The sequence below is a fragment of the Phalacrocorax carbo genome, chromosome 12, assembly GCF_963921805.1.
Source record: "Phalacrocorax carbo chromosome 12, bPhaCar2.1, whole genome shotgun sequence".
Taxonomy (NCBI): domain Eukaryota; kingdom Metazoa; phylum Chordata; class Aves; order Suliformes; family Phalacrocoracidae; genus Phalacrocorax; species Phalacrocorax carbo.
This window is the reverse complement of record NC_087524.1, coordinates 17,150,068-17,162,209: the sequence shown is the minus strand read 5'-3', so window position 1 is coordinate 17,162,209 and position 12,142 is coordinate 17,150,068. Positions and strand designations below refer to the sequence as shown.

The following is a 12,142-nucleotide window of genomic DNA, read 5'->3' as shown; positions in this document are numbered from 1 at the left end:
AAAGGTGAAGAGGAAGTCACCAGAAATGGCTTTATTTTAAAATAAAAATGCTATCCTGACAAACCTGCTAGGCTGTGTGATGCTATAAGCCTTGCTTATATTTATTTTATATGTATTTGTTATACTCCCCAATACTCCCCAATAAGTATCAGTACTCTGTCCCATTCAAGCACTTAGTCTGGCAGAACTAGGTGAGGTTCAGGTTTCAGGTTGATTCCATTTAGAAACACAATCTCTTTTTTTAATTACCACTATTAAAAGTTGTTCACTGAATTTATTAAATTGGTTTTGAGTCTTCAGTATTTTTTTTTTATTACTCTGCTTTAGTGAAGTTACAAACTTTCACTAAAGAAAATGGTAGAACTAGTAGAAATGTTTGCATTTATCTGTTTAAAAAAAAGTCAAACATGGGAAACTGACATTTACAGAAAAATCTTGCTGTGCTGGTTTATAAGTTCTCTAAAACGTTTGCCCTTGTCTAAAAAAAATCAACATTTAATGAAAAGTAATATTTTACATATTACTTTAATATATTTAAGTATAAGAAGTTGCAGATTAAAAAAAGGCTTGTTAATTTTATTTCGTTTCTGTTGCTGTGATGTTGTTCTCTATTGAATTTAGAATAAAAGTAAGAAGTTTTAATTTCTTGTAGCAATGTTGGGAACAAAATGTAATCCTAGAGAAGAATAAGTTTCTTCAGATCTGGTAGTTGGTTTGGAATTCTTGGAAGTTACAGCTTAGAGATGTCAAAGGGGAAAATGTCCAGAAGTAAACCATAATATTAAATTTGCCTTTATTTACTAACTTTGCCTTTCTTTACAGTATAGTAAATTATACTAATTCATTAAAGGCAAAAACCAAACAGGAGATCTGTGATTTGATGCAGTAACACTGCTGAGGGGAAATTCAAATTGTTGGGTGCCTGTGAGTATTTCAAAGGGAGAATTCCAAGAGTTAACCAGTTAATTGGTCAGTCTTAACTGTCTAGATTTTAAATAACTTAGTTCCAGGTAAGGCAAGGGATTTCTATAACAATTCAGCAAAATGATGACTATGGATTTTTTTTCAGCTGTTCTGGTCTTGCCAGCCTATCTAATGTGTTCTTCATCCAGCAAGTCTTCCCCCCACCTCCCCTTAAACTGTTAAGTTACCCTTTTTGGTCAGGTAGTTGGTAGTGGTTTGTCTTCTTCTGAGGAGAGATTTTTTTTTTTTCTCTGTAAATAGTTATCTGGCTTTGCAGGTGTGATAAAAACATTAGCTATTAGCACATATACTAGACCAGATAAAATTTAGGCATGAAATCCTTCAAGAATTCTTAATTTTGATCTTAAGACGTGGCTATCTGTATATGGAAGATACCACAGATACAAGAGGATGCTTGCAAGAATTTTTCTACCATCTGCTAATTAAAAACAGATTGGGGGGGGGGGGGGATCCTGGTCTGATACTTGTTTAGGTGCAGTTGTCAGGATTTGTTCTTGCTTTTCTAGGTGTACATAATGTAACAGCACTGGGTAACCTGATAACTTGGCAGAAGGTGGATTATGACTTCAGTTACCACCAGATGGAATTCCCATGCAATATTAATATTCTTATCACTTCAGAGGGCCGATCACTCCTACCGGTATGGCAAGGTCTTCCTGAATTTGGGGAATAATGACACTTGGTAGCTACTTACTTAGAGCATGCCATTCCAGAGACAAGTGAAGACAGGACAACTGTTTTGTGACCAGGGATGGGTATGAGACTAGCATTAGTTCTCACTCGTGGCTGCAGCCCAGCCAAGAACCTGTTCAAAGGAGAACCAAGAGATTGACCTTCCCTTCTTGGCTCACCAGTACAGCGATGGCAAGGCAGGGACTGAAGTTACTAATGGAGAGCCCAGTAATGGGTAAAGCCTGCAGCTACACAGCCACTCTCAAAGCCTTATTCTAGTACAGCAGCTTCTGGGGTGCTGGGCACATGGATGAAGAGCAACAGGCCTGGCATTGGCCCTAGAAAAACTGAGTAGCCTAAGCTTAGAAATATCTGATCTCTTGCATTCCAGCTTTGATTCGGGTGTTTGCTCTCTTGCCTCTAAGTGAAACTGACTGCTTCGCGAATAAGGACTTCATGCTGGCTTTCAAAAAGGGAACCATTAAATATTTAAAGCATGAATTGTCTTACCTTAATTCTGGGAAATAGTGACTTCTGTTGCTTTAGAGATTAAATTAGTCTTGGAATAGAACAAAATAGGATGTGGAAAGAGATTATATGTAATCTTATTTTTCAGTCAGATTGCCAAGTCCACTTACAACCACAGATAATTCCACCAAACATGGAAGAGTATATGAACAGCCTCCTAACAGCAGTGCTCCCTTCTGTGTTGAACAAATTTCGAATTTATCTAAGTTTATTGAGGCTGCTGGACTACAGTATATCTGATGAAGTGACCAAGGTATGGAAGACTTCACTAATATGTTTTCAGCTGTATAGTCAGGTAGAAGCACTGTAATTTTCTTGTCCTGAATGTGCCTTCAAGGATTTGTACTCTTGAGTATTCAGTGTATACTTTATATGTACCCTGCTTTCTAAAACTCATTTTGAAAAACTAATTCTTCTCAAAGATGAGCATTAGCCGATTTTTACTCAGGCTCACTTCCCAACAATAATGAGTGGAAATGTTTCTCCTGTAATCTAAGGGTTGTTATAGTGTTTAGCTCCTTAAAAGCTGATCTTGTAGTGAAGATTCTTTTTTGCTGCTTCATTCCATGCTGTGTTGTTTACAGGCTGTAGAAGAAGACTTTGTGGAAATGCGCAAGAATGACCCTGAGAGCATAACAGCTGATGATCTGCACAGAACTCTGCTTGTAGCACGGTGGGTAGCGCCGTTTGTTGTAACGGAAGACTTACTTTCTAGCAAGCTGGGAACAAATGAAGTCGATGCTCATAGCCTGCCATTGGATTGTAGTTGCATGAGGCTGGCCAGCAACCTGACACATGAACAAGCTCTTAATTGCTCTTTCTGCTCATCTAGGTTCCTGTCTCTCAGCGCAGGGCAGACCACGCTGTCAAGAGAGAGGTGGCTGAGAGCAAAACAACTGGAGGCACTACGTAAAGCCAGACTTCAGCAGCAAAAATGTGTTAATGGGAATGAACTTTAATATTTTGTGGATGTTGCTATGAAAATTTGTCTAATCCTAGATGGAACCCATACTAAGATTGGAATATTGTTTATAGCAGTTTTTGTAGATAATTTATACCAAAAAGTTAAGGATATTTACCCTCGCAGTCTGAACACACTTAACTCTGTTCAGCCAGTTAAACATATTTTATGAAATTTTTTTGGAGCCTGTTTTGTAATTGAAAATTGGTAACAATGAGCAAATTGTTTGATATTAAACTTTAATACTGAAGTTGTGTAAACTTACTTCCTTTAATAAGAAAAAAAATTCAACCCAGAGCCCTTCATACACAGCAGTGGTAGGCTCTCTTCTGGAATGAGTTTGCGATACAATTCTTGCACAGCTGAATTTTGCAGATCAGAGGTTTCAGCTAACCAGCAGCTGCAGCTGAAACAAACACTGACTTTAGTATGGAGAAGTGTGTACTGTTTTTCCCCTGAGCTAAGGCATGTTGCACTCATAGCAGCATCAGCATAGTGATTACATTGTGGTATAAAGAAGTGATTTGATCTTATCCATGACAAGGTTCCAGTACAAAATACATCTTTATTGTACTTAGTCAGGGTCATCTTTAGCTCTCAGACCTCTGAGCTTTATTCTAGCACAAAATTTTTTTTTTAAAAGAGAAAAAAAATCATTGATTGGAGAATTGGTGATACCCATGTACTCATACAAGACAGATCTGACTTTCTATGTTACCAATAATGCAGTGTGTGTGAGTTGTTTGAATAATATGAATTAAGCATTAAGAATGGTCTCATCTTATTCATGCTGTACAGTTAGATCTGGTTTTCAGAGGACATACTGCCCCTAGAATGACTTGCAGAGCTACTTAAACAACCCTTGTTAAAGTAGCAAAACATTAAGGCAATATGGAGTCAGAGTAACCTGGGAAGACTGTATTATAGTAGTAGGACTGTCCTCACAGGGCCAGACGGCAAGGGTCAGGCCTAGGGTGTGCTTCAGTTAATCCTTTTCTGAACAAGAGGCTGATGCACTAAGTCAAGGTGGTATCAGCTTAATGTTTTCTCATGCTTGAGAGGGTGTGAACAGGAAACCCCGCCCTTTTTTACTGCATTTTTCCCATTCTAAACTGTTCGGTTTTGCTGTGCAGCCAAGCTGAAAGTGGCCTTTTCAGCCTACACACACTGATAGAAAACACTCAAACTATGATATACAGAAAGTGTTTATCTTAAACTTGAGCCAAGTTTGATGCCCTTTCAAATCACAGCTTATTTCCATTTTTGAACAGTAAAATGAATATTCATGGTTTCATCTGACTTGTGCCACGTTACTATGGAGTTAAGCAACTGAACAAATACAGGAAGAAAATGAAGTATCTCTTTAAAAGGCTGGAAAGCAGAGTTGGCCTGGCAACATTTTATTTCAGTGCCACTTAGAGGATGGCTTTGTGCATATTGCCATGGATTATGTGAGATTATGAACTATTGGAGATAAGTATCGGACAATGCACAAGCTGGCAGGACACGATACTTCTGGATCACCAAGCAGAAAGCAAGGAACTAATAAAGCAGATCAGGAATTAGTTTCCAGGAAGACAGGACCCAGCCTGCTGCCCAAGCCACCTTTTTTTTTAAATATAGGAGTGACATTATCGCTACAAGCAGCCTTACCCTGCAGGATTCTTTTAGGGTGTAGAAGTCACTACGTATTTGTAGAGATCAGTTTCTTCTACTGAAATAATGGCATATTTGGGATTTCCTGTCCCTCCTCCAGAGCCTGTACAAGTGCCAAGGCAGTTGTCCTCATTAATGTGTCTGTGACTTTTTCCCTCCCCTGAGGCCAGGGTTGCAGCAGTGCAGTGCTCAAGGAATGGACAAAGGACTGAACTGACAGGAGGACGGAGCTAGGCATGTTCCAGCAGTACCCAGTGCTGGGACAAGCAGCCATGGGCACAAACTGGAACACAGTTTGTTCCCAACATCAGGACATGCTTTTTCACAGTGGGGGTGACTGAGCACTAGAAGAGGTTGCCCAGAGCACAAGTGAAGTCATCATTCAAGAGAACCAGAAGGCAGCTGGCTACAGTCCTGGGCTCCCAGACCTAGGCAGCCCTGCTTGAGCAGGGGGCTGGACTAAACCTCCAGCAGTACCTCCCAACTTCAACCATTCTGTGACTCTTAAGCCAGAGAAAGCTAAGACAACCCACCCACCTTTGAAACTTAAAACCCCAGGACCCTGAGTACCCTATCCCTTAACATCACATGCCAAAACACCATCTTTTGATTCCACTTTTTTAATTAAAATATCTCATGTATATTGCTCACATTAAAATACAGCAGTTTCATTTTAAATATAGCCACAAGTATAGACACTCAAAAAAACCAAACCCATATCACTTTAATAAAGCAAATAAATAAATCAGATTTGTTTATCAACATTTCAGACCATCAGGGTTCAACGATAATCATTTCAGACACACTAGAAGTCCTAAGACACTGTACTACCCTACCCATATGACACTATTTTCGTAGAACACCACGTGCAGCCTATCTACAGTACATGGAATAGAACACAGAGGCACTGGGTCTATAACAGTGGTTATCCCTACAAACCACAGCATAGTAAGGTCCTGCTTTACAGTAGCTTTTAGATAGTGTCCTATACTGGAATGGCATGGCAAGGCATTTCTGGGAAAGAGTAATTTAGATAGGTTTAATCTTTTGACACACATAGATAAGGTTTTTTTTTATCCAATTCCCAGCGTGAGCGGATGCTTAGCCTTATCCTGCAAGTATGCAAAGCTTGAGTTGGTAATGAATTTGGTTTTGATTAGGTGCTGACAACTATGCTTTAATGCAATACTGATTTTCTGAAACAGTACACTTGCCTTCTGTTTTAGAACTTTTGCATCTAGACGGTTAGAATATAGCTTAAAAAAAAAATCACAGCAGAGGGACACAGTGCCTGAAGGCCAGGTATCCCACTCATCTTGCTTTACACAAAGTAAAAAAAAAAAAAAAAATAGAGCAAGTTGCCAGTGTTTGGAATTCAGAAAAAAGAAACAGATATAGCTTTAGCATGGGCAAGACAATTTGAGGCTGTTTGCTCCATTTCCCTTCACCTCAAAACAAGTGAGAAAAAAAAATCTACAAACTAAATTTGCACTGCAGGATCATGGATATTTCAGATGGAATCCATAGGCTTTATCTGTAGTGAGTGTCCCAAGATGTGTGGAATGAAAAGGACAGCAAAAAGAAATCTTAATTTCTGGTTAACATCGTTAAATTCAACAAAACCACATTAATTCCCATTGTAGAGGCACAACTTATAGAAAGCTGCATCTAAAACTTCAGTGGAAGCAAGTAAAAATACTAGTCCAAAAATAAATAAAATTTAGTTTACCGTAAGTTATTTTGCTGGTGCAGTGCAAGGTAAGTAAGGTCACAGAAGTGCAGTATCACCTTGTTAGTATAAATACTTTCTACGTAAGTCAGAAGAGCTACAAAATTAGTCTCAAAAAATAACTGTGCAACACATTTAAGATAGAGAGCATGCTTATTAAATCCCAGTGTCTAGGCTACCTGTTTAAATATGCTTCACCATTCTTTTGCCCCAGCTGCCTGAGGGAATTCTGAAGCTTGGTCAGAACCAAATTCATTTGCATCTCTCACTTCCTGTAAACAAGTTATCTATATTATTGATCCCAGTATTCAGTAGCAGTTCATGCCACAATAAGTCCTGATGTAAATTTTTTTTAGTATTGTATTAAGAGCCACAACTAGAACACTTCCTAAATCGTCAACTAGATTTGAATTATTCTTGTCTGGCATTGCGTAAACATTTCTTTCAGTTCTTTTTGTTTTATTTCATTTATAGCTTCTGGTTCTGCAGGGCTCTTCTGGACCTTTGCCACAGCAAAATTAATCCCTTGAGTCAATCCTGCTTGTGTGATGTTGGCAACCTGGACCATGGAACTGCGAATTTTAGCAAAAGGAGATACAGCTCTGCTGCTGCTGCTGTCAGCTGGAGAAGGAGTCATGTGGAGTCCTGTCGCAAGGTTACCCGGCACAGATCCTGGGCTTTTATGACACTTCGTGATGTCAGTCCCACCGACAGCTAAAAGCTGAGGATTTGGCTCAGAAGGCTGTACATCCAACTTAGATGGCCTGGAAGGAATGTCTCCAGTAGCTCCAGCCTTGGTTTCTGCCTTCTTAGGCATATTATTGCTGGTTTGGTTTATTATGTGCTGGGGCTCTTGAGAACCAGCCTCAGCCTCCAAACCATCCAACGCCTTACTCTGAGCATCGTGCACAAACCTCTGGCAGTACGCATCAATAGGTTTAGCAAATTCCATCTCCACATTGTCAGCGGAAGGTGTAGGTATGTCTTCACAGTCAGACCGGCTAGCCTGAGAGATGTGGATCTCAGACGGAACGTGAATGCTGATGTTCATGTCAGTGCTGCTTATAGACTGGGACCGGCTGCCCAGGCGGGGAGCTGAGGCAATGATACCACAGCTAGGCAGCACATAGTCTGTCTGCCCTACGTTCTCTAGAGAGTCAGTTAGCTGGTTGTCCTCATCAGATTTGGAATTAGTCAGGAAGTCATCTGAGTGGAATGAATCATTATCTGATACTTCTATATCAGATTCAGTATGGCCTTTAGTATCTACCACTGGATTCTCTAAAGTTTCAAGGCTACTATCTGATTTCCAAAGATTCACTTTCAAATTTGGTTTTAAAAAATTGACTTTCACTTCGGGTTTAGTAAAGCTGCCTAACTTCCGAAGATTGCTGATGTTTACATTGGATTTGGTTTGTTTTACTTTTTGATTGAGAGACGAGAACTTGCTCAGTAAATAATTCTTGCCTTGGGCCAGGGACCCTCTGTTCTGAGACCGAATGCCAATGATGTTTTCATGAGGTTTGCTGCTCTTCCTGGAAGAAAGAAAAATGTCTCTAACATACAATCAAGGCAGTCTTATTTATAAACACCAAGTATTTACCATCTTTGAGTCTATTTCCATAATAAAGAGGGATATTTTAGTAACTACATTCTTTCCTTACATAATCATACCCATATAAGCTAATCAAATTCAAAACAACAAACACAAAGGAGGGTTGCTACAGAACAGTAGCCAAACAAGGGGAAAAACAAGCTTATGTAGGGATTTTTAATTTTAAATGAAACTGGGCTTGAATCCTCTATATTTGTAACTCTGACTTCGTGCATTCTGTACTCAGTAGCCAGATTTAGCAAACTTAGAAATTTAGAAAATTTAGAAATTTAGAAAGTCTTCAGTACCTGTAAAAAAAGCAAGATTTTCTTGCTACAGTTTCTACTCAGCTGGGAAAAGAAGCTAAAATAGAAGCCCAAAAATCAAGTGAGGAAGAAAGTTACTGAAGTATGCGCCCTAATAGTTTCCACTTGACAATTCACAGTCGTGCTACCAGCACGTTTTCTAGTGGTTCATACAGTCTGGAGTGGGAGGGTCCCAAAATAATGCAACAGATCACCCTTGAACCGGTAAAACGTGCTAAATTTCAGCTAGCCATCCTCTCTTACTTCTCCGTTGTCCTTTGTAAATTACTTCCTCACTGTTAACACCTCACCTGTGTGTAGATAAAGGTTACTTCTGTTTAATTGTAGACAAATGACTTAAAAGTAATTACTAGGTTTTTTACGTAGTTTTCTCTATCAACTATGCTTTCACATGCCCTTTTCTCTTAATGAGCTTGCAAAATGAAACCTTCTGTGCCATTCTGACTAACACTTTGGGGTTCATTAATTTAACTTCAGCCATTTCTTCACACAAGACCTGTAATGTCTGGATTTGAAGACTCATCTGCAGTGGAATCCAAGCCAGATTTACACTTCACAGGTTGTCATCTTACTACAGAAACAGACATTAAGTTCAGATACGAAAAATTACATTTGACCAACTCATCCTGAACCATCTGATTTGCAGAATGTTATTTACATTTGGTAGTGTACGTTGCCTATAAGCACACACGTATAAAGTGGTATTCTTGCTTATACTTCTAGATAAGCACCTGCAGAAGCAGTGGATGGACAAATTAACTCCTAGCACAGTAGCTAGATACAGTCATCTCTTTTAGGAATCACATACATGTATGGCTGTTACCATGCACTGTTAGAGCCACTGAGAAGAGAGCAGAACTAGGACACAGAAGGTTCACATCATTGAAGTACTCACCTCTCTAGCTTTTTCTCAATAATGGGCACGTCTAATCCCATTGCTTGCTTTGTGATTCTCAGCATTTCTGCAATGCACTGAAGAGTGTCTGAAATCCAATTAGCAGCCTGTCAGACCCTTAAAAAACCACCCTTAAAATCCCATATTCCAAACCCTAAAATTAGAATTATTTTTGTAATTGAGTTAGTTTGGTTTTCTCAATTTGGTTTTTTCCACCCTACCGAACAGTTGCACCCTACAAGTTGCAATTCTGATTCAAAGCTTCAAAAATAAGCTTAAAGAATAGATTCTCCTTAAGCCATAAATACTGGGTGTAAGTGAATCACTGCCACGATTCGTCATTTGTGGAAGGCAGCAACTGTATTTATTCTAACCCTTGTTGACAAAACCTCAGTGCTCCAAAAAGTGATATTTCTCCCTTGTTGTTTAACTAAATTAGATAAGCACTAATAAGCAATAACATTTCTAGACACTTCTTTCACTAAATATATCAATTTCTTTCACTCTTTAGGAGCCAATTTTAAGTTAATTTCATGAGGTTTTGGAGCAGTAAGGATCTGGACATGGAAATGTCTCAATTCTGAAGAGACATTTTTCTTTAAAGCCATATCTGAAACTTATTTTTCTTTGTATTAGAACAGTATCATTCTAGTGGTCACACAGGAAACCACATACAGGGTTTTTTTGTTGGTTCCCCAGCCCACAAAACTGAATTATATTAAAATTTGTCCTTCTTCAGAAGTTATTCTAAGAGCAATGGAAAACAAGTTTTCTAGAGAAACACCAGTACACTGAATACACTTTTAGGTATAAAATTTTTTACATATCAAACAAACCTTTTCCATCATCTTCTGGGTTGCGTACCACAGCTCTAAGAGTGTGAAAATACCCACTCATTTCTTTGTACTTGTAATAGAGCCTCATGCAAGAGAACTTGGGTTTGCCAAAAAGAGTAGGCTCAGGCCCTGAGAAATAAACCAGGAGATTAGAAAGCTTCTTTAACCAAACACTGAAAGAGGTATTGCAAAGACTACCGAAATATATGTAAGAATTGACAAGTCTTTCATCACAAAAAGCTTCATGTTTCCTTTAGAGCAGGACAGACATTTTAAATGAAAGATTTTCATAACAACAAAACAATTAATGACTTACAAAAGGGAATTAGGCTCTCTGTACGTCTATTGTGATCCAGCCTGATCGCTTAATACAGATCACCCTTTCAAACAGAAGAAAAGTAATTCTACACCTAATACATCCTGTGTTTTAGGGTATGCTCCTGCAAGGATTAAAGGGAAAACCAGTGTATTTTTACCAAGTGGAAGCAATGTAAGTTTCAAGATTTAGACCAAGTACTTCAATTCTTCAATGCACTGTGTCATATCTATACCATTAAACAAGGGGGGGGAGGGTGGTTTATAAGGTATTTGGTCTAGATGTTTCAACTACATTCTGCACATCAGGTGATGAAATCACTATGCACTATATAATGGAGGATTAAACTCTACCAGGTGGACACAAAAATTTCCTTCCCTCTAACTGGAACACCTTTTTCATCTGCAAAGTCAAAGATATCACATTTTTAACACTTTCAGCTGAAAGTGCTGGATATAGCCTGTACCTGTTAAATTCTTTAGCCAACAAATAAGTTAATCAGCATAACAAGGTGATTTTATAATAGCGTGTTTCTTATCAGACCTAGAAAAAGAAGAGTTCTTTAAAAAAAAGCTATGAAACAAATCTGAAGTACAATTCAGAACCACCTACTTTATTTGGATCAACAAAAGAGCACACTGAATGCACAAACCTGTGCTTCATTATAGAAGTAGATCAGATTGTTGCTGCCAAATTGATAAGCAATGAAATTGGTTTTGATGAATCTATGTTTAAGAGTTATAAAAAGGAAAAATTTTAGAACCCTACCAGTGATCAAAGTTGCCGTTTCAAGCAGTAGCAAGAGACAGGACTGTGAGAGAACAGACTCAACCCTGGCATCTGTTATCAGCAAGAAAGCATACTTCTAGGCTATGGTGGACTACACAGGATATATGCAATATTTAGAGGCTTGCTATTTCAATATAATTGTAGGAGGCTTTGATCAGCGCTCACGCTATTGCTAAGAGCATTTAAGGAAGATATATGGTGGCTACATTCTTACCTATTTCTATTTTTTCCAGAGCTTCAAGACTTAACCTTTGGTACTGATTCACCTTGTCGATTTCATCATCATAACTAGAAAAAGAAGAATCAGGATGTAATGCTTCCTACTTATCTAAAACAAAGCTAACAGAAATAAACTGCACATAGTAAGAGGAAGGGGTAACTTACTAGGCCACATAGTAGGCGGAATTAGAAAGTAACAGCAGAACATCCACATCCTTATGAGTAGCATCAATGAGACTGAGGAAGGGGAAGAAGAATGAATATGGGAGAGAAGTTTATTTGCACAGCTGTAACCCATCCCCACTGTATTTTAGGGACATTCTTTTAAAACTGAAGGCACGTTGCAACAAGAGGTTTCAATTATGGTATGTTTTCTTGTGTGATGCTGCTACCTCTTCACAGCCACCAAAAAGCCAAGTTTGACTTGTGAAGTCTCTCACCTATGCATGATGTGTTGTTAAGCTTACCATACAGTAAGTGGATCCATGTAAGCAGCACTCAAACCTGGAGCCACCTAATAGCTCAAACAGGTCAGCAGCAGGTCCAAAACCAGAAAAACCACAAGCTATTGAAAATGCTAACAGAAATGGCAAAATATCTCAGACTTAGTTAAGGTGATGAAAGCTGTTCAAAACTG

General features: G+C 38.7%; 1 protein-coding gene across 3 annotated transcripts in view; it reads right to left on the bottom strand.

Annotated features, from left to right (window-relative positions):
* Positions 1 to 5,405: 5,405 nt before the first annotated feature.
* Positions 5,406 to 12,142, bottom strand: part of INPP5F (inositol polyphosphate-5-phosphatase F) — a 52,416-nt gene continuing 45,679 nt past the window's right edge. For all 3 annotated transcript variants that reach the window (XM_064464262.1, XM_064464261.1, XM_064464263.1), the window contains 5 exons: positions 11,671 to 11,742; positions 11,501 to 11,574; positions 10,182 to 10,310; positions 9,346 to 9,433; positions 5,406 to 8,065 (listed from right to left, as the gene is read on the bottom strand). In XM_064464262.1, the coding sequence (XP_064320332.1) occupies positions 6,931 to 8,065; positions 9,346 to 9,433; positions 10,182 to 10,310; positions 11,501 to 11,574; positions 11,671 to 11,742 (1,498 nt within the window). In that variant the 3' untranslated portion in view covers positions 5,406 to 6,930. The remainder of the gene's footprint in view (positions 8,066 to 9,345; positions 9,434 to 10,181; positions 10,311 to 11,500; positions 11,575 to 11,670; positions 11,743 to 12,142) is intronic.